The sequence below is a fragment of the Papio anubis genome, chromosome 1, assembly GCF_008728515.1.
Source record: "Papio anubis isolate 15944 chromosome 1, Panubis1.0, whole genome shotgun sequence".
Lineage (NCBI taxonomy): Eukaryota > Metazoa > Chordata > Mammalia > Primates > Cercopithecidae > Papio > Papio anubis.
In genome coordinates, this window is record NC_044976.1 from 152,137,579 (window position 1) to 152,164,370 (window position 26,792).

Sequence of the window (26,792 nt, forward strand, 5' to 3'; positions counted from 1 at the left end):
GTGTAAGGGAGCTTCCCAGAAAGTCACATTCTATTTATTCATAAGCTGGGTCTGTCTAATGGTATTTTGGACATTCCGAGAAAGATGCTAATCTCAAGGGTGAGAGGGGAGCAAGGTCGGCACGAAGAGCCAATCTCTGTTTCTCAGTTTTTCAGTATTTCAGCTGAGTAGCTACAGCTTCCCTGCCACTTTGTTGTCCCCTCCCTTTGTAGACTTGCCCCTTTTGCCCAGGTAGGGGTTTTGTTCTTCTAGCCTGGAGTTTTGTGTAGGGTGTATGTGTAGGGGAGGGGGCGGGGGAGCCATCAATGAGAGCCAGTTTTCCAGAGAAAGAGCAGTGACCAGTTTTCCTATCCTTTCTCTGGCTTTTTCCAACCAGGCCAAGTGGGACACTTGTGAGGTCTTGAAATTCCACCTCTCTTTAGGCCCGAGACGCCATGGGCCCTCTCAGCCAGACGGCCTGGACGTTTCCATCTCTTGTAACATTTCCGGTCTGTAACGGTCTAGGGGTAGAGGAGGGGGCTCGGCTTTGAGGTCTGCCTCCCTCAGTGAGTTTCAGGGTGCCTGGGGGAGGCAGGAAGTGGTATCTCGCAGCTCCTGTTTTGATCTTGTTTGGCTTATTCTTCTAACCATGGGAGCCAGGGGGTGCCCCCACCCTTTCTGCTTCCTGTGTTACTCAGCTGGGGCTTGCAAAAGCAAAAAGTGTTGCCAAAAATAATTTTTTAAAGTGCCTCCTGCTATTAATGTTTTTCCTAACGTCTCATGTGAGGGAAAGCAGAGAGTCAGGGATTTGGCATCTACAATAAGCACAGGGCTTTGTGACCGATGGAAGACGTGGAGAAAGACTTCTACTGTTTGAGCTTTGAAGTAACTGGTAAAATGCTGCATTCTGCTGTGACCTGTTCATTGTCAATCCACAGGTCCTGAAATCAACTGGCTCTACACCTACCTCCTCTGGTTCACATCTTCCGCTCTGCACATTTGCCTTTGCCCAAACTCTTTCTATGCAGAATGCAGTCAAACCTACCAAGTTTAAGGTTTATCTTGCTATATTTTGGGAAGAAAGCAGGCCTAAGGCAATATTCTTAAATTTTTCCCAGTCTCCTACCCTTTTGGGGTATTTCCTCTCTCCCCATTCCATAGTATGGCTTTAATCCAATATTTTACCTCTTTCAACTGTTTTTGTATTGGCCCAACCCCAGATTACTTTTCCATTCGTGTTGCAACGGAAGACAATTTACGATAGCCCCTTCAGTGGGGATGAAGGGCCACCCAAGTCTGGAGCTTGAACGAAACCTCTTTCCATAGCTCTGCTTTTCTGGACTCCCCAAGACGTCACAAAAGTCGCAGCCAAGTTGTTGCAAATGGGGCATGTAGTTTGCTGGTCTGAGCCCCAGGACTCCCCACACTGAAGCCCAGTGTTACAGTATGTGGGAAGAAGCACTTTTTACAGGCCTACTGCTGATGTTCTAGGCAGTTAGACCCCGGGACCCCAGGGCTCAGAGGGCATATAACCCCCAGTGAAGAGAGGAGCAAGGCGGAGGCCATACACACCTGGTGCCGATCCGAGGTCTTCAGCTCCTGCTTCTGCGTGGTTTTCCCCTGCCTCTGATCTGCTCTCCAGAGACACCTCACCACGGAAGCACCAGCCCACAGCTCATCTCTCTGCTCTAGTAGAGGTTGCTTAGGGCTTGCAACCAATCCCCGCTGCGCTGTCATCTCAAGATCTTAATTCCACGATGCAGATCTTCAAACCCAAGTCTGCCCTGCTCTCGTTTTTGTATTGCACAATATTGAAAGCTTGCTTTCTCTGCTAGTAGAACTGTTTCTGCCCTGAAGGTTGGACCCTGTTCAGGGCCCCAGGGCCTATCGTATCCAAAAGGCCCAGAGACACAGTGGAGGGAGCTGATCCTTGGGGTTCTAATAGGGAGTTTGTGGTGAGTTCTCAGCATGTGAAGTTGTAAATTCAAATTTATGAAGGTCAAATGGCAAAAATAAAGGTCTGAACCAGTTCTGGCCACTTTCTTCCCATTATTTTCCCCAGATACCACAGTTTGGGGCTATACTTTTATTGAAGTTGAGGCTTTCATGGAAGAGATAGAGAGTTGAATTGCCTTATTTTAAGGGAAACAATAGCTGTTAACTGAAAAAGTCTGAGACTGTTTTTCTTTAAAACTGGAAGCTAGGGGGTTGGTGGGGAGGAGGGACGAAGAAGAGAAGGGTGAGGATTGGGAGGGGTGAGAAGAAGGGAGGGAGAAAACCACAACCAAGGAAACTTCTGCTCTTGGGCTGGCGCATGGGGTGAAACTCCTCCTTGGAGACAAACCCAGAAATGTCTGTTAATATATCCCCCCTCATTCCCATAAAACTTGCTTTGATTCAAGCTCTGGTTGTGTCTTACCTGGGATATTACAAGACTCTCAACTCCCCCAGTCCCAGCTTGGAGCCAGGGTTCTTATTGCTACAAGTTAGAGAATCCTTGAAACCTCCCTGCCCCTTTTTTTTTTGAGACAGGATCTTGCTCCGTTACCGCATGCAGGAGTACAGTGGTGCAACCTGGACCTCCTGGGCTCAAGCGATCCTCCTGCCTCAGCCTCCCAAGTAGCTGGGACTATAGGTGTGTACTACCGTGCGCGGCTAATTTTTTTTTTTTTTTTTTAAAGTAGAGATGAGGTCTCACTATGTTGCCCAGGCTGGTCTTGATCACTCAAGTGATCCTTCTGCCTTGGCTCCCCAAAGTGTTGGGATTACAAGTGTGAGTCACTGCATCCAGTTGGAAGTTAGAGAACCTTTTAAGACACAGATCTGATCATTCACAAGTCATTTCCTCAGATAGTAATTGCATACTTTCTAAGGATGAGCCAGACATTACTAAGTGTAGAACTCTAAACCTCAATAAGGCATAGTTCCGTTCCTACTCAGCTTATTACCTACAGCAGTGTTTCTCAAGCTGGGTAGCATGCATTCTAATGGATCTGTGATTTTATATATTTACATATATGGGTTTCCTTTAAAAATGGGTCCATGCATTATTCAAGTTTGAAATACCTTGTTCAACAGAAAAAGTTTAAGACCTATAATTCTAAAGACCTGTCCGAGATCCTTTCTTTGGCACTACTTTGACATACCTTCTTTTCAGCCATACTCTCCATACCCAATTCTTTGCCATACATAGGCCTGTAATCATTCCAATTCCTTTACCTTAAACACTCTTCTACTTTCTGCTTTTTTTCCTCATCATCACTCTTGCTTCTCTACTGGTGAGCTCCTACTCATCCTTCAAGATTCAGCTAAAATGGTTTCTTTCCTTTATTTTTATTTTTTGAGACAGAATCTTGCTCTGTCACACAGGCTGGAGTGCAGTGGTGCAATCTCAGCTCACTGCAACCTCTAGCTCCTGGGTTCAAGCGATTCTTGTGTCTCAGCCTCCCGAGTAGCTGGGACTTCAGGCATGTACCATCACGCTCAGCTAATTTTTGTATTTTTAGTAGAGACGGGTTTTCACCATGTTGGCCAGGCTGGTCTCGAACTCCTGGCCTCAAGTGGTCTCTCCACCTTGGCCTCCCAAAGTGCTGGGATTATAGGCATGAGCTGCCGTGCCTGGCTAGGTTTCCTTCCTTTAAAGCCTTCCCTATTCCACCTCAGGCAGAATAATTGCTGCCTTCTTTCTCTTTTCCCTGCATCATGCTGTATGCACTGCTGCTATAGCCTTATTATACTGTTTTGGTGTTATTTATTACATGTCTCTGTCTTCATGGCTGGACTGTGAGCTCCTCAAGAGTTAGGACCATAATGCTTTTTGTCCCTGTAGCACAAGACCCAGCACAGAGTTGGAACTTATCAAATGACTGTCAAACAAATGAGCAAGATGATCTCAATTTAGTTCAGGACCAGAAACCACCTCACATGCACAGCTGTCTGCCAGAAGTTCCTACTCTCAATGAAAATGACCTAACAGTCAGGAGCCCTGACCGTGGTTTGAAAAATCCAGGTACAGTGTCTGACATGAGGAGCAGGGCTGAGCTTAGGAAGTCTTTTTTTACATCGCTGCAACTTCTCAGTTTTGTTCCATACTCTCCCATCATCTTTCTTTCTCTGCTCAAACCATCTTTGAGGTAGGGTGAGACGTCACACAGGCCGGTGAGGTTGTGTGCTCCGTCTCTTTCCACCTGGTGCTTTATGCTTTGGTGGTGTCAAGCTGCTTGTAGCTCATACTAATACATGAATTTATAATATATACTAATTTACAGGTTTCAACATGGGGATTCTGAGGAACCTTGGGAATCCCCAAGACCCTTTTAAGGGATGAGCAAAGTCTTACTTTTTCTAATGACGTATTTGTGTAATACTGAATTTTTCTTTATGTTTAAACCAATAGAATGAATACAGAAGTAAATAGGAGAATCTAGTTGTCTTTTTTTCAGCCAGACATTAAAAATATTTGCAAAAGGGTAAAGCAATGACACTCCTGTCACTAATTTTGTTTTTGAAAATGGTTCTTTTTCTTTTTCTTTTTTGAGATAGAGTTTTACTCCCGTCGCCCAGGCTGGAATGCAGTGGTGCAATCTTGGCTCACTGCAACCTCTGCCCCTGGGGCTCAAGAGATTCTCCTGCCTCAGCCTCCCGAGTTGCTGAGACTATAGGTGCATGCAAATGCACCTGGCTAATTTTTTGTATTTTTAGTAGAGACAAGGTTTTGCCATGTTGCCCAGGCTGGTCTTGAACTCTTGAGCTCAAGTGATCTGCCTGCCTTGGCCTCCCAAAGTGCTGGGATTACAGGTGTGAGCCATCGCGCCCAGACTGTTTTTCTTAAAACATGTAATTTAGATTAGCATGAAATATTTTACTATCATTTTAAAATTAATAATTCTTTCTCAATTTCTGTCTTAATTTCTTTCTTCTTTCTTCTTTCTTTTTCTTTTTCTTTCTTTCTTTTTTTTTTTTTTGTGAGAGGGAGTCTTGCCTTGTCACTCAGGCTGGAGTGCAGTGTCACGATCTTGGCTCACTGCAACCTCCACCTCTCGGGCTCAAGTGATTCTCGTGGCCCAGCCTCCGGAGTAGCTGAGATTACAGGTGTGCACCACCATGCCTGGCTAATTTTTGTATTTTTAGTAGAAACAGGGTTTTGCCATGTTGGCTGGGCTGGTCTCTAACTCCTGACCTCAGGTGATCTTCCTGCATTGGCCTTCCAAAGTGCTGGGACTTACAGGTGTGAGGCACTGCGCCTGGCCAACTGTTTTAATTTCTAATATGGTAAATATAAACATTTCTTATATATTTTCAATAATTGAAAAAGTATAAAGGAATCCTGAAATAAAAAAATTGGAGAACCATTTTATTAGACTGTGTCATGCCTTTAGTTTTTTTTTTTTTTTTGAGATGGATTGTTGCTCTGTTGCCCAGGCTGGAGTGCAATGAGGTGATCTCAGCTCACTGCAACCTCTGCCTTCTTGGTTCAAGCGATTCTCCTGCCTCAGCCTCCTAAGTAGCTGGGATTACAGGCATGTGCAACCACACCCAGCTAATACTTTTGTATTTTTAGTAGAGACGGGTTTTCGCCCTGTTGACCAGGCTGGTCTTGAATTCCTGACCTCAGGTGATCCACCCACCTCGGCCTCCCAAAGTGCTGGGATTACAGGTGTGAGCCACCATGCCCGGCCTTGCCTTTAGATTTTTGCCTGTACCCCAACTAGAATACTATTTCTGCTTCTATATTTTCCTGGCAAATGCTTATATAAGCATTCCCCTGGCTCTTTTCTTCTCTGGAGTCACTCATTCTTTCTTGTATTTTCCTATATCTTGAAAACATTTCTTTTATTTTTCATGTTTTTGTATTGTTTAGTCATGTGTCTTTCTTACAAAACCATGAGCCTTCTCAAAGCAAGAACCCTATCTAAATAATCTCATTATTTCTAGTGCTAGTCCAGTGTTCCGTATAGAGGACATAACCTATGAATATTGTACATTGAATGGACCGAAATCAAAGGCCTGAATTTTAGCTCCAGATCTGCCACTAACTAGCTGTGTGACTTTTGGCAAGTTACTTGACCCCTATGAAACTCAGTGTCCTCCTGGGCAAAATAAGAGTATTAGACCAGATTGTCTCTAAGGTCCCTTCCCACTCTGATATTTTTATTTGGACTGAGTGTGTACATGGCATGCTAGTTTGGATAAATATCGGTGTTAATTCCATACAAAAATATTTGGCATTTACCATATTCAGTAATATAAACTATGTTGGGGTCTTCCTTCATTCCTTCCAACAAATTAAAAAATGGGAATTCTTGCCACTTTTGGTTCTGGGTCTTCCTTGGATATGTAGCACCATGACCCTCAGGTGATGACCCATATATTTATTGTGACCTGTTTGACTTCTAGGTCTGAGCACCATCACCCTCATCTTCTGCCTCTTCCCAGCTCACTTTTCAGTAGTGAGAAAACCCTTTCTCTTACTGTGATGATATGGAAAGAAAAATGAGATGGGAACACATAGAAGCCCATGAGTTTTGTTCAAAAAAAATTTCATTCCCTTACCTTCCAAGAGCTGTCAGAGGCCTGAATCAGAGTGGACAGTAGGTCTTGGAGAATCACCATTTTCTGTTTTAGGACCAGCTCCCTTTGTAGGGCCTCCTGGGGGTGCGGGAACAAAGTGCAAGAGGGTAAGATTAGCCTGGAGGATTGGGGGTAGGTGGGTGGAGGAACTGAGGGGAGAGGTCACATGCCACTTACTTTGAGGTAATCGGAAAGCTGGATGATTTCCTGGAGAGAAAGAACAAGGGTATTCAAAATGTCTCTAAGTCCCCTGAAACCCTGTGACATAAAACCTACACCTGGGTTGGCTTGTGTAGAGCAAACCTCTTCTGCTTTGGCTCTGACAGGGTCCATTTAGTCCCCATGTCTATGCTCAGTACCCCCTTGCCATCCAGGAAGAAGATGCCCCTCCATCCCAGCCAAGTTTATCATGGAATTCCAGAATGTCAGAGCTTAATACTTTCTGATTCGACCCCTTCAAAGTGAATATGTGCTTACCTTATCCAGAACTGCAACTCCGTAACTGGAAAGAGAAGAAATTAAAAATAATGATAATGGACCAAAGAATCAAGTCAGGAGGCAGTGGGTTGATTCCTTCTGAAATCCCTTCTGAAGAGCCAGTAGGGTGGGGAAGGGCTTCCTCTTTCTTAATTAAGGTGGACATGAAAATTCATTGTGTTCTCTCTAGAGAGGAATGAATGGGATGTGAGAGGGTTAGGGTCAGGAACTCACTTGGTTTGCTGACTGGCATCATTCTTAATTGTTGGTCCTTCTGCCTTTGTCTGAGTACCTGAGAGATAGAGGATAAGTTGATTTAGAACTTATGGGAAGGAAATGAGGGAAGTGGGAAGGGGCAGGGACTCTCCATTGCCAGTGAGCTGGGACAGCTGTCTCAGGATTCTCTGCAGGCCCTGTGGAGGGAGGGAGGCTCTGCTCTTACCACGGTGGTGTTTGGGTGGCTTCTTGATGGGAGGGTCCTGTGGAGGAAGGCCCCCAGCCTGTGAGGAGAGGTGGTCAGTCAGATCCCTGCAGATGCCTGAGGGAGGAGGATGCTGGGCTGGAAGGACCTCAGAGCTGGTGCCTGCCACCTGGAAGGCAAGTGGGGAATGCTGAAAACCACTGCCTGGAGCCTCTTGAAAGATTCTCTTGATGATTTCAGAAGGAAGAACCAACCATCATGTCTGTTATGGACTGAATGTTTATTGTCCCCCCACCCAAATTTGTGTGTTGAAATCCTAACTCCCAATGTGATAGTATTGGGAAGTGGAGTCTTTGAGAAATAATTAGGTCAGAGCAGGGAGCCCTCATGAGTGGGATTCGTGCTGTTATAAGAAGAGACATGAGAGCTTGCTTTCTGTCTCTGCTCTCTGCCTTGTGAGGACACAATGAGAAGAAGACCATCTGCACAGTGGGAAGAGTGCTCTCATCAGACACCAGATCTGCAGGATCCGTGGTCTTAGACCTCCAGACTCCAGAATTGTAATAAATAAATTTCTGTTATTTAAGCCACCCAGTCTGTGGTAATTCATTACAGGACAAGGACAATGTTTCAGGTCCACAAAACCAAAGTAGCCCACTCAAGCTTTCAGAGCCACACGGGCTTCTCCTGCTCCTGACATCCTTGTCCTGACTGGCAGGAATGGTCCTCCTCAGGCCAGGCATATATGGAGCTGTACTTTTCTCCAGTTTTTCTCTCTAGAATCTCTAGTTGTTTTTTTTTTGTTTGTTTGTTTGTTTTTCCCCTCTCTCTCTCTACCTTGTTTGGTTTTGGCCATTTAGATAGCCAGCATGGTGATATGGAAAGAGAACTGGTCTGAGTGGCCACTAAGGGGATCTGGGTTCAGATCCCATCTTTTCTGGGTCTCAGTCTTCTGTCTGTGTAGTGAGGAGTTTGGAATAGATAATCCATAAGATTCCTTCCATATTCGAAGGAAAACTTCCTTTCTCTTAGTAACAGCTAGAAAATCATTGAGGTTTTATGTGAAGACTAGGTAAAGTGGGGAGTTGTGGGGAGGTTTTTTGCTTTAGTAAACAGTTTGTTTTCTTTTGCAACTGGGCTCTGGGATCATTGCTCTGAACAGTATCTCCTATTGAGCATGACAGATCCACTAGTTAAGAAGCCCTAATGGAGTACCCACTCTGGGTAGGACAAAATGCCAAGCATTTCCACGGAACATAGTGGACACATCCTTGCTGTCAACATGCTCACAACCTCAGTAGGAAGACACAGATGGTTTGCTGGCCAACGTCATCTCAGCATACCCTGGCTTTTGCCAACACTGTTCCTTTCCAGGCCAGACTAATGGGCCCTCTAAGGGTTACACAATCTTGGAAGATTTTAACCTCACAAGGCCCGTAGACAGCAGAGGTGGCCTGGAGAAGCCAGGGAAGGCTTCCTGGACCAGATGAGGCTGTAGCCAAGTGATTTAATAGAATTGGAATGACACCAGAGAAAGAGAGAAGAGTGGGCACAACAGCCTTGCAGAAGAAGAGAGGACAGATATGTCTGTGTGTGTGTCAAAAGGATTAGCCTGTGTACTTGGCATATAATAAACTTTCAGTAAATATTTGGTGACTGATGGATGAATGAATGCTATAAGATAGCTGTGGAAGATATGTGTATATTGCCTAAGTTTGAACTGATATAGGTGTTAGCTTTGGAATTATTTTTATTTGTTTTATTTTAAGTTTTTTAGAGATAGGGTCTCCCTTTGTTGCCCAGGCTGGAGTACAATGGTGTGATCATAGCTTATTGCCGCTTTAAACTCCTGTGTTCAAGTAATCTTCCCATCTTTGCCTCCTGATTAGTTAGGACTACAGGTGTGCACCACCATGCCTGGCTAGTTTGTAAAGTTTTTGATAGAGACAGGGACTTGTCTCTATCAAAAAACTGGTCTCGAACTCCTGGCCTCAAGTGATCCTCCTGTCTTGGCCTTCCAAAGTGCTGGGATTACAGGTATGAGCCAACATGCCCAGCCTGGAATTGTTTTTAAAAATTATTTTTTTCTCTCTTACAAGTCAAGTGCAGAACAAAAAGAGCTAAACAAACAAAAACACAACAGCAAAAATCTCTGAATAAGTAGCTGTTGGCAACTTTACTATAAGAAGCTCTTAGCAACTTTACTATATGACTGAGGAAGAAGGACTTAATTTAGATCACTTTTAGCTACCTTGAGCCCACCCACCCTCCTTGTCCAGAGAGGGTCCCGGAGCACAGAGCAGTATGTCCCTTGACATGGCCCACCTGCTCTCTGGGAGAAGAGATCCTGCTGGCACAAGACAAAGGTTCCTTGAGGACAGTCACCTGGCCTGACCGCCTGGAGGGCCCTTGCTCCCTGGCCTGGGGACGGTGCGCCTTGCCTTTCTCCTCTAGCTCCAGGTTCCTCCTCCTGAAGAACTGCTGCAGTCGAGCTCTCTGGAGCTGCTCTCTCTGCTGGATCCTCAGCGTCTTCCCCACCTGGCGGCAAGTGGTCACATTGGGACGGCAGCGGCGGCTTTCACGGGTCTCTTGCCTGCGCTCACACTTGGCCTCATAGCTCTCAGCCCACCGGGCCAAGCCAGGGGAGGGCCTGGGGTCTGGGCTGATCATGATGACCTCCAAGCACCTGTTGCGCTTGGCTTCCCGTTCCTGGAATAGATGCCTGGATCTGCCAAATGCCAAGAGGGAGGAGAAGGGGAGGGGTCAAAAGATGGGCAGAAAAATGACTATCTCCCTAGACCAGGGGGCAGAAATAGCACAGAGTTCCATCCATGTGGGTTGAAAACTGAGGACATGGTGGTATCAAACTGGGAGTCAGGACTCTTGAGCTCAGTCTCTAATGAATTAATACAACCTTATAACAGCGATTTCCTGCTCTTCTCTAGCTGATGTTTCCCCTTTGTAAAGTAAAACGGTCTCTATGGCTGCCACTTACTCCTTGACTGAACATCTTACCATGCCTCTAAGTCAGGGGTACATGATAAATAATTGATTAAAATAATAATAAGCTTATAGCCTCTTGGATGGCAGGTGTGTGTTCGTTTTCCAGACTTCTAGAGAAACAGCTAAGTGAGCCCTTCTGCCCTCTTATCCCCCAGTTGAAAAAGAAAGTCAGTATCTTTACTGCTGTCTTGGTCCAAGCTGTTACTAACATAGTTGAGTGACACTTCTCAAGATCTGGAGGGCTAACCACACCCCGCTCAGGTGGTGACCAGTCCTGTGACCAGCACCCGCTGCTCTCTTCTTGACTTTTAGCAACTAGCTTATGAGTCTGGACCTGGCATGGTTTAGGAGGAAACCCTACCCTAATTCCTCCAACCTGCTGTGCTGACAATGGTCCATGGGCCCCCCACTCCAAGCTCAGGACTCAGCCGTGTCTCTCAGGTGCAGATCAAGTTCAATCAGTATTGACTGAGCATCTGCCACATGCCTAGTGCTGGCCTAAACCCATTTCAGAGCATCTGGCTCCAATACTCTTGGAGATGAGGGTTCCATTTCTTTAGGATCACCTTCTTGTCAGGGCTAATTCTGGTGCCAAGTCTGCTTTCCTTTGCCAAGACACAGATTGTGCCATCCAAACCCACAAGCGCATGAATTATACCTTAATAAGGCTGCTGCAAACAGAAAAGAAACAAAACAAAAATAGTAATCAGAAGTTTCCAGGGAGCCAGGCTTGGTGTAGGGGCCATAGGATGTCCCTCTGCATGGCTTTACCTGGTATTCACATAGCACTCAGACCCAAATCCCCTTTTCCTTCTCTGTGCCTTTCTCTTTCCTACTCTTCCCCACCTACCTTCTGCAGTTTATCCTACTAGAACCCTCTGGTCACTTTGCTGAGTTGGGCTGGACTTGGATTAGCTGGATCCTGAGTGTTGGAAATTCTGTGTCCTGCCTCCTCTGATCACTGGAGTCAGACCAGGGACTGATGAAGGAAGAGGGACTCCCCCTCACAGCTGCTGCTGCTTCTCTTCCTCCCACGACCTCATTACCCACCACCCTGGGAGGAGGGTATCTCAGCTTCACCAATCAGCAGGCATGTGCTAGCTGTAACCCCTCGGGGTTTATTTATAGGCCAAACAGACTCAACAGGTAGCAGAGTCTCTGCCCCTTTACTGGGACTTCGCTATCCTGGCTCAGTCTGGAATTCTCTGCAGGAGAATTTTCTCTCTGATCCTACACTCATTCCCCAGGGTCATGGGTGGGGCAGTCTTCTTCCCTGAGAGGAGTTTTGGGTGGTCAAGCCCTGAACACTCAAATGCCTGACTCTTGAGGGTTGGAGGAGCATACTCTGGTGTCAGGCAGCATTGATTCCAAACAGAAATATGAGGTTGTTAATGTTTGTCCTCTACATACCCATTCTGAATGGCTCTCTTCTTTCTTTAGGTGTTTCTACTTACTCCTTCTTGGATAAGGGTGGGAGTGGGCATGGGGATGGTCCCTTGACTTTCTCCCTGCCACTTTCTTTATTTAGAGACTTAAAAAAAAGGGTCTGACAGACCCATGTCTATTGTTATAAATGACTGAATGGAGGAGACCCAGGATTATGTGCATGTGAACTCCATCTCTGGAACCTACACTCACAGCATCCCTGAGTCACAGCCCCTGGCTATTCTGCCATGGATTGCAGTGGAGAACCCTGGCTCTTGGAGTCACACTGTGTGGACTCATATCCTGGCTCTGTCACCTACTACCTGTGTGTGGTTTTAGGTAAGCTATTAAACATCTCTAAGCCCCAGTCTCCTCATTTATAAAATGGGGCTAGATTGGCCGGGCGCGGTGGCTCACGCCTGCAATCCCAGCACTCTGGGAGGCTGAGGCGGGCGGATCATGAGGTCAGGAGATCGAGACCGTCCTGGCTAGCACAGTGAAACCCGGTCTATACTAAAAAATACAAAAAATTGGCCAGGCGTAGTGGCGGCCTCCTGTAGTCCCAGCTACTCGGGAGGCTGAGGCAGGAGAATGGCGTGAACCCGGGAGGCGGAGCTTACAGTGAGCCGAGATCATGCCACTGCACTGCAGCACTCCGGCCTGGGCGACAAGCAAGACTCCGTCTCAAAAATAAAATAAAATAAAATAAAATAAAATAAAATAAATAAAATAGGGCTAGAACCTGCCTTGTAGGTTATAAGGATTAAATGACATTTTTGCCATTAAAAGTAATGGCAAAAACCAAATATTATCCTTGTTATGCTGATGTTGGATATTGAAGACTTGGTGCTGTAAGACAAAGGCTCCAAGCTAAACGAGCACTCTTAAGACCAAGAATGCCTTCTCTCATCCTCTCAACCCTCTCTCTTTGACAGAGTATATTGTTTATCAGATTGAGGGGATGCTGGACCCAGGTTGGAGTCACATTTACTTCTCTGTTTCTTCTGACCCTGGGTTTGGGCTATAAGGAGAAAGGGCTTCTCTGTGATCTGGACATAATCACCATCCCAATTACACCAAGCAGAAAGGTAAGGAAGAGATGGGGTCTGCCTGTGTCACACATAAGTTGTGAGGTCCCCTCCCTGTTTGGCTCCAGCTTCCCGGCAGGTTTTGTAGTGGAGGCAGAACATTGAGAATCCTCCTACCTTCTTGCCATGAAGAGGAAAGGGCTATGGGGGAGAACACAGGGCCTGAGATGAGGTCTCTCTGGGCTTTCCACCTAGGCCACCCACCTTCATCCACTGAAACACACAGCTGCTCTGCTCACTGCTTCCTTGGGGCAGACATTGAGTCTTCTTACCCAAGAAAGGAGCTGCAGTGGAAATGGCTTCTTAGAGACGGGAGTGTTCCCAGATGCCTTGGCTACCACAACTGCTAGGATGTGGTGCAGCATGCTGCATAGAACCCTACCCCGGTTTCTGGGATATCTGGACCCTACTGACTTGCTTAAAAACAAGAAGGTATGCAGGATGGCTGACAGGGATAGGCTGCTAAAGAAAAGGGAACTGGTCCCTGTAGAGTTCAAAGAAAGATCACTGGGTCACTGCCCAGGCTTTCTGGCATCTCTGACATTCCCCCCCTGGCAGCATGACTGGGCTCACTTAGAGCTTGGAGGAAGGGTTACTGGCTTGGAAGGCTCAGTCTGGTCTCTCAGGCTGCAGAGAGAGAACAGGGCACGGCTCCTCACCTGACTGTGGCTTGACATGCCTTTCTGAGTCTCGCTTTTACTTCCTGGCCATGCGTGCAACAGACGCAATGAATGGCTTCCTGCATGGGTTGGCCTTCCTGGCCCAGAGCTCTCAGTGGGAACTGAGGGGAGAGGGGCCTACGCTTGAGCTGCTGGGAAGGCAGTCTTGTGTTCAGGGATCCCCGCTTTGAAGAAAACTATAAAAGGTCATTTAATTCATGCCCATATCACTGGGTAGCCTGAACTAAGTCATTTGACTTACTCCTAATCTAATGTAATCTAATCTAATCTACTGGAACAGAGGAGTGGTGCAAGCTGTACCCTGTGCCAAGGCTAGTGCCACGGGAAACCAACACAGGATACTTTCTTGGTTACCCAAACCCCCAACGCCCTTAAACTATGCCACCTGCTCTTTCTTCACCCAGAAGAGCTGGGATGGTAGAGCATCTTCTGCCCCACCCCAAAGTTGGAGTTCCCAAACCAGGACACAAAAGCATCCTCCTTCTCAGTTACCTCCGAGTCCCAGGCTCCAACTCAAGCCACTCAGGAAAGCATTCCAGCTCCTGGGCAGATCTTGGCTCTGGTCTCAGATGGAGAAAGACAGCAGATGGGTGAAGCACACGCTTTCAATCCATAGGTCTGGGCCCCATTAACACGTCCCTTCTTGGTACTGTCTTTCTTTTTGCACAGCAGCCTTGCTGAAACAGGAAACAGACAAAGCCACAAGGTTTGCAAACCCTGGTTCCTCTCTCTTGCTCTCTGGCATCATCTAAGTGAGCCTCTGAACTCTGAGGCCTCCAGGGCTGGGCTCAGGAGCTCCTCCCATCAGTAGGCACCCTGGCCACCCTTTCTCTTGCTACTGGATTGGTCGAAGCTCTTGGACAGTTTCAAGTCAAGATTCCTTTCCACGATTAGACAAGGATAGTCCTCTGGGTCAGATTCAGACCTTTGTGGTTTCTATGAAGGGAAAGAAAATTCCTTTTTGATGGTAAGACCTAGATGAGATGTTCTCAGTGTAGGCTTTCATGTGTATCAGGTAGTTCTTTGTGCAAAGATTTTCCTTTTTCTTTAGCCACCTCTTCCCAATCCTGGTGTTGTAAAGAGTTTCTGCTTTTCTGAAGTAGCTGGTGTCTTTCTCAGATTCTGGAATGAGGCCAATTCTGCATTTGCTCCTTTCTAGAGCAATGAGGAGGGGGTATAAAGGTGGGTAGCTGGGGGATGAAGGAAGGAATAGAAGGCAGAATCTTCTACACATTTTTTATCCAGTCAACCAGACTAGGAAATTTAGGGAAAAACTAAAGGGAACTAATTTGTGTGCATTAAGATGAAGCCATCACAAATGATGCAGTCAGGAAATTCCCAAGAAGTTCAAGCTAAAATAGTGGAGGGGAAACTGGATTGGGACAAGTTAACCCAGCAGCTTTGTAACCTTGTAAAATTCACCTTGTCTGGATGCTACTCACTGTGGTGGTTGGATGATGTACGTGGCTCTTTGGAATTCTAAGTTTTGACACACGTGAGGCAGGTAATGAGACTTAAACATAGCTGTGATCACGTTTATTAACATGTGAAGAGTTTGTCACCATTTTCTCTGCTACTGCTTCTTTCTCTGTTCTTTGAGGAGAAAAAGGACGAGGAATCAGCAGGGAAAAGCAGAGGATGGATTCTCAAGCAGTAGGGCTGAAGATAAGTGGCATTTACTCAGGATGAGAGACAACAGCTCAAGGCCCTGTGTCTGGAGCTTGACACATACAGACGGGAATGAGTAGAGGACAGAGGGTTTGGGGAGTCCAAGATGTCAGAATAAGAGAATTTTGGCTGGGCACAGTGGCTCACGCCTGTAATCCCAGCACTTTGGGAGGCCCAGGTGGGTGGATCACTTGAGGTCAGGAGTTCAAGACTAGCCTGGCCAACATGGTGAAACCCCATCGCTACCAAAAATATAAAAAATTAGCCAGGTGTGGTGGCATGTGCCTGTAAACCCAGCTACTCGGGAGGCTGACGCACGAGAATCGCTTGAACCCAGGAGGCAGAGGTTGCAATGAGCCAAGAACGTGCACTACACTCCAGCCTGGGCGACAGAGTGAGACAGAGTTTCGCTCTTGTGGCCTACGCTGTAGTGCAATTGCATGAACTCGGCTCACTGCAACCTCCGCCTCCCAGGTTCAAGCAATTCTACTGCCTCAGCCTCCCGAGTAGCTGGGATTACAGGCACATGCCACCATGCCTGGATGATTTTTTGTATTTAGTAGAGATGGGGTTTCACCATGTTAGTCAGGCTGGTCTCAAACTCCTGACCTGAAGTGATCAACCTGCCTTGGCCTCGCAAAGTGCTGGGATTACAGGCATGAGCCACCACAACTGGCCAGAGAATTTTTATTGGCATAGAAGAGTGAGAAGATTCTGGGAGTTCAGGGGATTAGAGTGTAAAGGAAGACAGGAGATTTTAATAGGAATTCCTATAGAGACCTACTATTTGGACTCCATTAAACACCAGAAAGAAATGTGTACAAAGCTCTGCAGTCATTGGGATACTACCCCCATGATAACTGGGATTTTGAGCAGTCAATGATATGCTACAGAAAGTGTTGGACCCAGGTTTACTTGACAGCAGGCTTGAGCTCTTAACATTGTGTTCTGAGAACAAAACAATTAATAAGGTTGTCATACCTATCTATCTATATCGACACACACACACACACACACACACACAGAACTTTGAGAATAGAAAATATACCTTATTTTCAAATGCCAATGAAATATTTAAAAAATTGACCATATTGATAAAAAAGCAAGCCTTAGAACATCTTTTGAAAAGTTGATCTATTATAGCAGAATTTTCTGACCATAGTACAATACAATTGAAATAAATAACAAAAGATGGAAGAAAGAAATATTTTAACTTCTTGGGAAAAAATTCTTCCCATTTATTTTGAAATATAGAGGGAATTTCAAATCTGCAATTAAGAATGGATTGAAAAATGGTGTAGTGGCAACCTTATGAGCAAAATCTGTGAGGTATGGCCAAGCAGAACTCAAGGAAAATCCTTAGCTTTAAACATTTTCATTATTTAAGTGAAGAAGATTAAAAATAAATTTCCTATTCATTTATTTTCAAACGAATTGCTAAAAAATGATCAGAAAAAAAGGAGGTGAGAATTTTGAAATGATAAAAGGAGAATATGTAATAAGTTAGAATCCTGTTTAAAATTGATTTAAAAAATCAGTTTTTGTGTGTGCATCTGGCAAGGGGAGGAAGGGTAGACATACAAATAGAAAACAAATCAATAAAATAAACTATCAATGAGCCAAATCAATTTAAAAAAGAGAAAAGCCATTATAAAAGTTTAGGAATGACACATGGAAAGTAGCCACAATACAGTGGAAATTAAAATAATTGTAGAGAGTCATTTGTGTAACTATGTGAATTATTTTTAAAATATAGATAAAATGGACTTAAGAAAACGAATTTACCAAATTAGGCTCAAGTAGAGATTTGTAGTGTGATCATCAGCTGGCCTCCAATGGAGGTTTTAATTCAGGCTGCTCTTGAGCTGGGCAGCTAGCTTTTAGTGGCCAGTATCCTGTGCTTCTCCTCATCATTTCCAGGTTCAATGGGAACAACGGCTCCCTTTTTTGATGGTCATATTCTGAAACAGTTTCCTTGATAGATGCTGGGCCCTGGGTAGGCCCCCATGAGGCGATGAGTATGGGGTAAGCTCCCCTTTCCTTTATAGCCTGGTTGCTTCACAAGACCACACAGGCATGTGTAAGATTATCAGATTTTATTATACAGTTGGAGTAATAACCAAACTACATGCTAATATGACTTCTCCCATACTCCAAGAGACAGCACTAAGGAGTTTAAACATTTTTTTTTTCTTGAGATGGAGTCTCACTCTGTTGCCCAAGCTGGAGTGCAGTGGCGTAATCTCAGCTCACTGCAACCTCTGCCTCCCCGGTGTCTCAGCCTCCTGAATAGCTGGGATTATAGGCATGTGCCACCATGTCTGGCTAATTTTTTGTATTTTTAGTAGAGACCGGGTTTTGCAATGTTGGCCTGATTGGTCTCGAACTTCTGACCTTAAGTGATCCACCTGCCTTGGCCTCCCAAAGTACTGGGATTACAGGCGTGAGCCACCACGAAGTTAAACACTTTATGGGGGTCCCCTCATGGGTGTTACCAGTTCTAATCCCACTCCTCTTTCCACTGTACTGGGTGACTCCTCATATCTTCTGGGAAACATTAACCTCACTCATAAGAGTTGTTCTTGCCTTAGAATCCTTTCCTACACTCTTGACAATGTTTCTTCAGCACCACATTCCTCAAGTCTAGGTTATTCATTCTAGAATAATGCCACAGACACTCTTACTAGGATAGTCCACAGTGGCCTTGGCACTCCAAGTTTTGCAGAGCAGCTCAGGGTAGGCATACTTGAGTCTGTTCCCATTCAGTTCAAGTTCTCCTTATCAGGTGACTTGCAGACTGTCCTCCTTAGTCTCCCAAGTGTCTAGCTGGTAAATGTTTACTCATGTCCACACAAACATTCCAAGGACAAATATTCATTCTCAGAGATGATACAGTCTAAACTCACCAGGAGGAAGATAAATATTTCCTTGACTCCTACGTTTGCAAGGTTGCTGCTCTGTTGTAGAGTTCTGACTGTACGTTTGTGGCAGGACAGAGTTCTAAGTCCTCCTCTTACCTTTGCTTGCTTTGTATCGTCATTGTTGGTGGAGAGCCTTTTCACGTAATGAAACCTCAAATTTATGCTGTAAGAGACGTTCAATATTAGCAAGAGATTTATCTGTTGTTTAGATTCTAAGAATCTGAAAAGCCTAACCATAAGGTACAAATAACTGTTGATCCATTCTTGTGGGTCCAGCATTGAGCAAGGGACGAGTTACTTTTTGTCGTGGGCTCATAAGAAAGGTGGTCTCACTGGCTGTGACACTGAAGAGCCTTGACAGGCTGCAGCCTCAGGCTTGGGGGTGAAGGTGGGGTAGGTATAGAGGTAGGAGTGTATGTATATTAGGAAACAGGAAAGGAGAGAGTAATGTAGAACAGAAAAAGGGGGGCCTCCCAGGCACCCATCTCTATTTGGATGGAAAGGACAAACCACAAGTTAATCTTCAGAGAGCTTTCATTCCTCTCCTTTATCCTTCATTTCAGTTTCTGTCCCCTTGAGTCCTGCCAGAACATGAAATAGGCTGTTCCTGAGTTCAATATCATAATGACTTGTCTTCTGCTCATACAATGCCCTTTTCTAAATGAAAAATTACTGCTTTTTAGAGCTCAGCCGAAGCAAAAACCTCCTCTCCCCAGTGTATGTGTGAGTTTTCCAATAAATAGGACTCCTAGTTCGTGACTAAAAAATCACATTCTTTTTTGAGATGAAGTCTTGCTCTGTTGCCCAGGCTAGAGTGCAGTGGCACGATTTTGGCTCACTGCAACCTCCGCCTCCCAGGTTCAAGTGATTCTCCCACCTCAGCCTCCTGAGTAGCTGGGATTACAGGCACACGCCACCATGCTGGCTAATTTTTGTATTTTTTAAAGTAGAGATGGGGTTTTGCCATTTTGGCCAGGCTGGTCTCAAACTCCCGACCTCAAGTGATCCACTTGCCTCAGCTTCCCAAAGTGCTGGGATTACAAGTGTGAGCCACCGTGACTGGCGCATATTCTTTATTTAAAAGGTATTCTTATGTAAATTACTGAGTTTCTAAAAATTATCATTCAATAAAAATAAAAAATATGAGGTTTCTGTTGATTAAAATATGCTTCTACTTACTTTTTGTATGTCATGTTTTTTCACATAGCCTAGGCAGTCAGAACCATGATCAATGTCTTTAGCTAAGATTTCTGAGAGCCTCAACACTAGTTACTGTACTCATTAATACTCCGATATTGGAGACGTTGGCTGTCTAACAAAATTAGATCATTTAATAGTGTGATCCTCTTTCTGAAACTGACAATTTTCCTTCCTAGTTAAATTGTCATCTCTTGGCACAGCCTCGATTAAACTATCCTAATTATTTCACAAATGCCTTCACATTCCAAACTGAGATATCTTCCAGAGACTTTTCTATACATTTTATACATTTCTACACAGACCTTTAGAATCTGTTTTATACTCAGTACGATTTATCATCCATAACAAAGAATATTAACTTGATGCTGTAACGCTGAACCAAACTGATCTCACCAAAGTGCTCACATGTTAGACTGCTGTCAGCACTCCCTGCACACGCCCTTGCCCCCGCCTGCAGAGAGCAACTTTAGGGCTTGCTTAGAAAATTAAAGGCAGATGGACAGAGAAATGAGTTGGAAAGCATTTGGATTTTCTTTCATTTTTTCTTTCAGGTTTATACAAATTTTAATATAATATCACTAAAAGATTTTTAAAATGGAAAAATAATCATCCTAACCCTGCTACCCAAAGACAAATTAGTTTCATATTTTTCACACTACCTTCTGGTTTTTGATCATATGCATTTCTTTTTAATAATATTTTAAGCATAGTGAAACCTACATTTTTGTAATATGTGATTGTATGAATTATATGTTTTTCAGTTGATACTATATTATAAATATTTTTTCTGTTTTCCATTTTTTCCATTTTTAAGCTTTTCACATCGTCATGGTCTTTCATAATATTAGTGTACCACAATGTGTTTAGTAATATCCTTATATTAAATAGTAGCCATGTGACCCAGCATTGCTCAGGATAATTATTAGCCACCGACAAATACAGTACAAATACAACTTAATACACATAATAAAAATTAATATGTTATAATAATTTTCTGTAATTGCAATAATTCAGAGCTGTGATTATGTTTAACTTTGTAACAAGATTACTTTATCGATCACATCTGTCATCTGTACTTCAAGACTGTTGCTCACTCTGAAGCTGTCCTGAGTGACAGCCTGGGGCTAGATGGGCAGGGGCACCAGAAATCAGACTGCCTGGGTGTGAAGCCTGGCTTTGCCCCTTACTATCTGTTTGAGCTTAGGATGCATGAACACTATGTTTGAGGTCTTTGCATCTCAGTTCCCTCCTCTGTAAAATGGCTATAACTGATAATATCTACTTGACAGAATTGTTATAGGATTATGAGATATAACACTTGTAAAGCACTAAGACATGTGAGCTATCACTATTAGCAACGCCTGCAATTTGGAACATCTGTCTTGTGATTTATTAATGGTTATGACGAAATGGACTCACAGATCTGTAGCTGTGTGAAAATGGAGTAGTAGTTTCAGTGAGTCGATGCATTTTGTCTGATCTAATCTTGTAAGTTTTAAAACTCATTTAACTAAGTTTTTAAAAGAATGTGCCTTACACTGTTCTCTGTGGAAGAAAAACATTTGAAGTGGCTCGTATTGTTTCTCATTGTGTGTCACTTAAATTCTATTCTATCCCAGGTCATTTAAATTCTAAGTTAGACCAAACCAAATGTGTTCTGATGTAATAATGGGAATCATAATAGCACCTGTCTCACAAGGCTCTTTTGAGGATTTAAATTAGTTAATATTCAGTAGAATAGTTCCTAAATATAGTAAATACTATGGAAATATTTGGTAATACAATAAAGTAAAAATAAAACCATTCCAATGTTGCGGTGAAACTCTTTTTAGTTTGCATGATATAATTAGGAATTTTATTCATGTGGAAATTATATGGAGGAATTTAATTTTATTTAATTATATGGAGATTTTTGTCATTTCTAATTTTTAGCTTTTACAGATAATGCTGCCGATGGGCATCTTCATGCATGCATTTATTTGTTTTTCTTCTTTTAAATACTTTCTTTAAGATAAAACCTTGGAGTGGGTTTGCTGGAGAAGTTTAGTGAAGAAGTAGGTTAGTTCTGACAGCAAAGATTTCCAGGAAGTGGGTGGGAGGGAATCAAGCGGGGCTTTAGGGCATTGTGGAGATGGCAGGGTCAGTAGAGCTGGGAGGCTCTCTCACCAGCTTGAGAGCTCAGTACATTGGGAGTCAGCAGGGGGCAAAAACAGCGGGGTGTGGGGCAACAGGCAATGGCTGGGATCCAGTGAGGTGACTTTTAGATCCATCTCTACCTCTCTGTTGAAATGCAAGGCTGCGGCCGGGGGCGGCGGCTCGCACCTGTAATCTCAGCACTTTGGGAGGCCGAGGAGGGCGGATCACGAGGTCAGGAGATCGAGACCATCCTGGCTAACATGGTGAAACCCCGTCTCTACTAAAAATACAAAAAAGTAGCTGGGCGTGGTGGCGGGTGCCTGTAGTCCCAGCTACTGGGGAGGCTGAGGCAGGAGAATGGCGTGAACCCAGGAGGCGGGGCTTGCAGTTAGCTGAGATCGTGCCACTGTACTCCAGCCTGGGTGACAGAGAGAAACTCCATCCCAAAAGAAAAAAAAAAAAAAAAAAAAAAGCAAGGTTGTTTTGCCCCTGTGGGTCTCCATTTCTTCTAAAGCCTTTCCCAGTATGAGGGTCTATGAGTTCTTTATTTCTTAAATATTAAACACCTTCTAAATGCCTAAAATTGCTCTCAGTACTAGAGAGGCAACAAGGAGTAAAATATAGTCAGTATTTTCTCTTAGTTACAGATGCACAAGACAATTTTCAGGTAAATTTAAAACATGTGATAAACTCAAGTGATAAATACAGAAAACTGTAGAGGCATGGGATAGGGGTGGGAGCTCACTTACCCCAGCCTTCAGAGGTAGGCTGGGCGGAAGGGAAGGAAGTTTTCCTGGAGGAGGTAATGGTTGGACTTAACCTTAAAGGAGGCGCAAGAGTTAACCAGGCAATGGGGAGAGTGAAGAGCGCTCAGGGCAGAGGAGATGGCATGGCCAGCACACAGTGGGATCATCAGGGTGCTTCAGAGGACCGGCACTTTTTTGTCCCTGGGGAATCAAAAGCAAGGCAGGTGGCCCGAGATGTGGCTGGAGAGGCAGACAAGGTCCTGGTACATCACTTTAAAGCGTTTGGGTTTTCCACAGACCATTTTACCCAAGAGTGGCTTTGGAAATGTGCCAGCTTCCACTCAAGGCCAAGAATCTGTCCTGTTTTCCCCGTATCTTGACAGTGCTTTCCCTGCGAGGCTCAGAGCACCTTATTTTTAGGGTGACCACTAGCTGTCGCTATTGAACAGGTCTAGTTCCCCAGGGCTCAATGTCAAACGTAAGGCCCCAGCAGCCGGGCGGAGTTACTGGATGCCAGAGTCCAGCCCCGCCTCTAGGTCAGTTCAGGGCCCTAAGCGATGACTCACTGGTAGGCACGCTGGTGTACAGGTAGTGGCTGCCCTGAGGTAGAACCTGCTACGCACTGGGCAAGGAGATTGTGTGAAGCGTGGTACACCACCACATTCAGCCACGGGGTGGCGCTGCCACCCTGACGGCCCGAAGGGAGGCCGGCAAAGAGGCAAAGTCTTTCCTTAGGACAGCCTTGCTCTTTTGTGGTCCACAGTACCGTTCAAGGACAGTGTGAGGGAGCCCCGGACTCACACCACCCCAGCGGTCCCTGGGCAGCCAGTCGCTCAGCAGAGAGATGCTCGAACGCTCTGCCATTTCTTTTGTCCCATGGGCCTCAGCCCCTCATTGTTAAGGGTCTTTTGGGCCAGTCCCCAGTTTCCACCCTCTGATTCCAGGTTATGCGGTGTACCAATGTGTCCTCCCCTAGGGCTTCTGTTTCCTATCATCCTTCCCAGAAAGCTTCCCCAACTCAGCCAGTGTTCATCTGGTACTTTCCATCTTTTAAAAATTGATTTTTTTATATACAGTCATGCATAGCATCATGATGTTTTGGTCAATGAGGGACTGTATATACGATGGTGGTCCTATAAGATTATAATATTGTATTTTTACTGTACCTTTTCTATGCTTAGATATGTTTAGATACACAAATATTTACCATTGTGTTACAATTGCCTGCAGTATTCAGTATGGTAACATGTTGCACAGATTTGTAGCTGAGGAGCTGTAGGTGCACCATATAGCCTAGGTGTGTGGTAGGTTCTATCAGTTAGGTATGTGTAAGTACACTCTATGATGTTGGAACAATAATGGAATCAACTGTGATGCATTTCTCAGGTCTTATCCCTGCTGTTAAGTCATGCATGACTGTACATTTACATAGTGAAATAATTGCTACAGTCAAGCAAGTTAAGGTATTCATAATCTCACATAGTCACCTTTTTATTGTGGTAAAAGTATGTAAAATCTACTCTGTTATTTCCAGTATATGATGCAATACTATTAACTATAGCCCTCGTGATGTTTCAGGAGTTAAAGATACGCCATTCTGGCATATTGACTATTTAAGTTAAGGGCACTTAAAAAACAGCAAGTGTAAGAAGATCACTCTGACCTTTGAGCTGTTTCTTAAAAGCAAACGACATTCTCATGGGAAAGACATCCTCCCTGTAGTAGGATAAAAAAGGAACAGTCTTATCATCAAGGATGAGAAGCTGAAGCCAAGATAAATCTGTACAAACAAACCTTGTTAAACTAACCCTTATCTTCCTAGTTGCATCTCTGCCCAATTTAATACCCTAGCCCAAGCCACTTGCCCTATCACATTTTTCAGTGTGCTATTCTTTGTCAAATTCAGTATACTGAATTTGTAGCTGACTCGAACTGCTTCTTCGGGTCTTTATTTCCTTATGAGGTTCTCCTGTGCCATGTAAAATTTCTATTAAATAAATTTGTTTGCTTGTCTTCTGTTAATCTGTCTTATGTCAGCTTAATTCTTGGACTCAGCCAGGACCCTCTGAGAATGGAGGTGGAGTTTTGCTGCCCCTATATTGTACATTAGATCTCTAGGCTTATTTATTTTACATAACTGAAACTTTGTGCCCTTTGACCTCTATCTCCCCATCATCCCTCTACCCCAACCACCTTTCTACTCTCTGTTTCTATATATTCAAGTTTTTCTTTTTTTTTAAAGTGAGATAATGCAATATTTTTCTTTCTGTATCTGACTTATTGGAGCTCGCCCTAAGCCAAGGGAACATTTGTCCCATAACTCATGTCCCAAAGGACTAGTTAAAAGCATAACATATGCTGACTTCTTTCTCTAATACAACTTTAGAGCCATAGCCTCCAAAGGGGGACATGCAGGAGAACTACTAGGATGGGCAGAATATTGGAATTTCTATTTAATTTAATTTTTAAAATGTTTTATTTTTATTTCACCTAATACATACACATAATTATATAATTTTACTTAGTGAAATGTTCATGTTTTAGGTTCCAAGAACTTCGCCAAACTTGAACTCTGGAGAGAAGCGAAATTCACTCCCTAGCTCTAGAAAGGGGAATTTGATAGAAGAGGGATCTCATTCTTCCAATTTCTTCCCCTCGGGTAGTTTTCTGTATATGGAAAAGAATGGAGCTTAAAATTATTATGTGATGACAATTCTACTTAAGAACTTAGGAGACTATCATTTCCTCAAATTAATATGGCAGTTTCTTGATTGAAGAATTATACTTTTAATTTTCCTGACTGCCTTCTTAGGAACAAATATACATTTTTAGTACAGGCAACTTTTATTGTTTCATTGCCTCTAATTTAAAACATATTTGCATTATAATAGTTCACAGTGTTTCACAGTAAAATAGTTTGTCATTTTCTACCATAAAGGAGGCAGACTCTAAAACAAAACAAAACATGCTTTTAGAATCCATTCAAGCTGTCAACATCGTCAACACAGTAAGAGCAGTCAAATAGAACCATAAATATATTTGTCCACCCTTGGAGCCTACTAATAACAGGTATATATTAGCTAGATATATGGTAGCTCCAGGGGAGTGCTCAAAAGAGGCAGCCCATGTACTTGGGAGGTATAGCTACCTTTCACAATGAGAATAAGCCAGTCATGTCCTGTCCCATTGTTTATTATGTATTTATGTCTTCTCCTCGAAGAGGCCAGAGCCTGCTTCACAGGCCACACTGAGAACAGGCTGTGCCCTGACCTTCCCATTCCCATTCTTGAGATCAGTCCAGCAGTGAACATATCTGTAAATAATTTTATGAAAAGTATAGAAGGAGTCTCTGTTCTGGTGGTCATAGACAATGGGATTGACAACCAAATGTTCATGTGACAGGAGAACGGTCATCTTCCTTGCCCACTTGGGCTTATCTTTAGCCTGAGCTAGCTGAAAAAGAGTGACACAGTCCATGGTGCACACTGGTAACGAGCACAGAGCAAACATCCCCACCATCACAGCCAGCAACTTGGCTGTGTGGATCTCCCGTTGGAGGGTGGTCCTTGAGTGGTCCATCAGCTCCATGCACTAAAGCTGCCTACAGGTCACTGTGAAGAACTTGATAGAGATTAGCCACATTATGAGCAGTGGGGACAGGACTTACCCCCCAAAAAACTGAAATATACCATGTAACTCATGGGTACTGCATTCTAAAAGAGACACTTCACAAGGCAGCAGCTTTCATTCATGGTTCCATCCCAGGGCTCCTTGCAGTTGTTGGACATAGTATATTTACTGTTCTACTCCAGGAATGAGGTCAGTCCAATGCCAAAGGCAAGGACCCAGAGGACAGCAGTAACCCCTCTTGTTTGGGTCCCAGTGACTAAACTTTTATGCCTGAGCCGACTGTGGCTGGCCAGGTACCTGCTGATGGCCATGGACAGGAGGCTGAAGATGGAGCTCTGTGTGAGCACAGGCATGAAGCGGGCAAGGAAGAGGTGGCTGTGGAAGTCAGTGCAGAACCCAGGCTGATGATGATGGGAAAGGGGAAGGTGAATAGCCCCATGGCCACATCAGGGACACATCAGGGACACTGCAGTCATCCACCACCAGGGACACTTGGTGGATGACTGCAGTGCACTTGGCATGCCAGCCCTAGCACCATGAATGGGTGCGCCGTGCACCTCCAGCAGCATGGCCCGGCTAGCCAGGCTCCTCACCTACCTGGGCCCATGGCTCATCTACTAGGGCCTCATCTACCATGAGCCTCACGTGGGACAGTTGTATGTGCCCACACTACGCCTCTGCCAGCTGCATCTCTCTATTTATTTTTAGTTTGTCCTTTTAAGATTTCAATTTTTGCATATGTTTTATGCTAGCAAATATTATATGCATATATTAAATAAATAGTAACCATATGTCTATTAGAAGCACACATGCTTAATCATTTTTTTTCCAACTTGGGGATCTTTTGA

The 26,792-nt window shown here is 44.3% G+C and overlaps 1 protein-coding gene and 1 pseudogene across 8 annotated transcripts in view; both read right to left on the reverse strand.

Annotated features, from left to right (window-relative positions):
• Positions 1-14,397, reverse strand: part of TRAF3IP3 (TRAF3 interacting protein 3) — a 26,984-nt gene extending 12,587 nt beyond the window's left edge. For 4 of the 8 annotated variants that reach the window (XR_001895739.3, XM_021927441.2, XM_021927439.2 and 1 more), the window contains exons 1-7: positions 14,136-14,396; positions 9,773-10,175; positions 7,469-7,616; positions 7,261-7,318; positions 7,027-7,051; positions 6,727-6,756; positions 6,532-6,627 (exon numbers count right to left, since the gene is read on the reverse strand). Coding sequence is in view for 7 of the 8 variants with exons in the window: in XM_021927441.2 (XP_021783133.1) it covers positions 6,532-6,627; positions 6,727-6,756; positions 7,027-7,051; positions 7,261-7,318; positions 7,469-7,616; positions 9,773-10,117 (702 nt within the window). In the remaining variant the exon portion in view is untranslated. Of the gene's footprint in view, positions 1-1,551; positions 2,039-6,531; positions 6,628-6,726; positions 6,757-7,026; positions 7,052-7,260; positions 7,319-7,468; positions 7,617-9,772; positions 10,176-14,135 lie in introns of those variants that run through there. The other 4 variants (XM_003893153.5, XM_009187987.4, XM_021927450.2 and 1 more) reach the window with 4 other exon arrangements.
• Positions 14,398-24,777: 10,380 nt separating this feature from the next.
• Positions 24,778-26,398, reverse strand: LOC101009585 (annotated as a pseudogene).
• Positions 26,399-26,792: the final 394 nt, after the last annotated feature.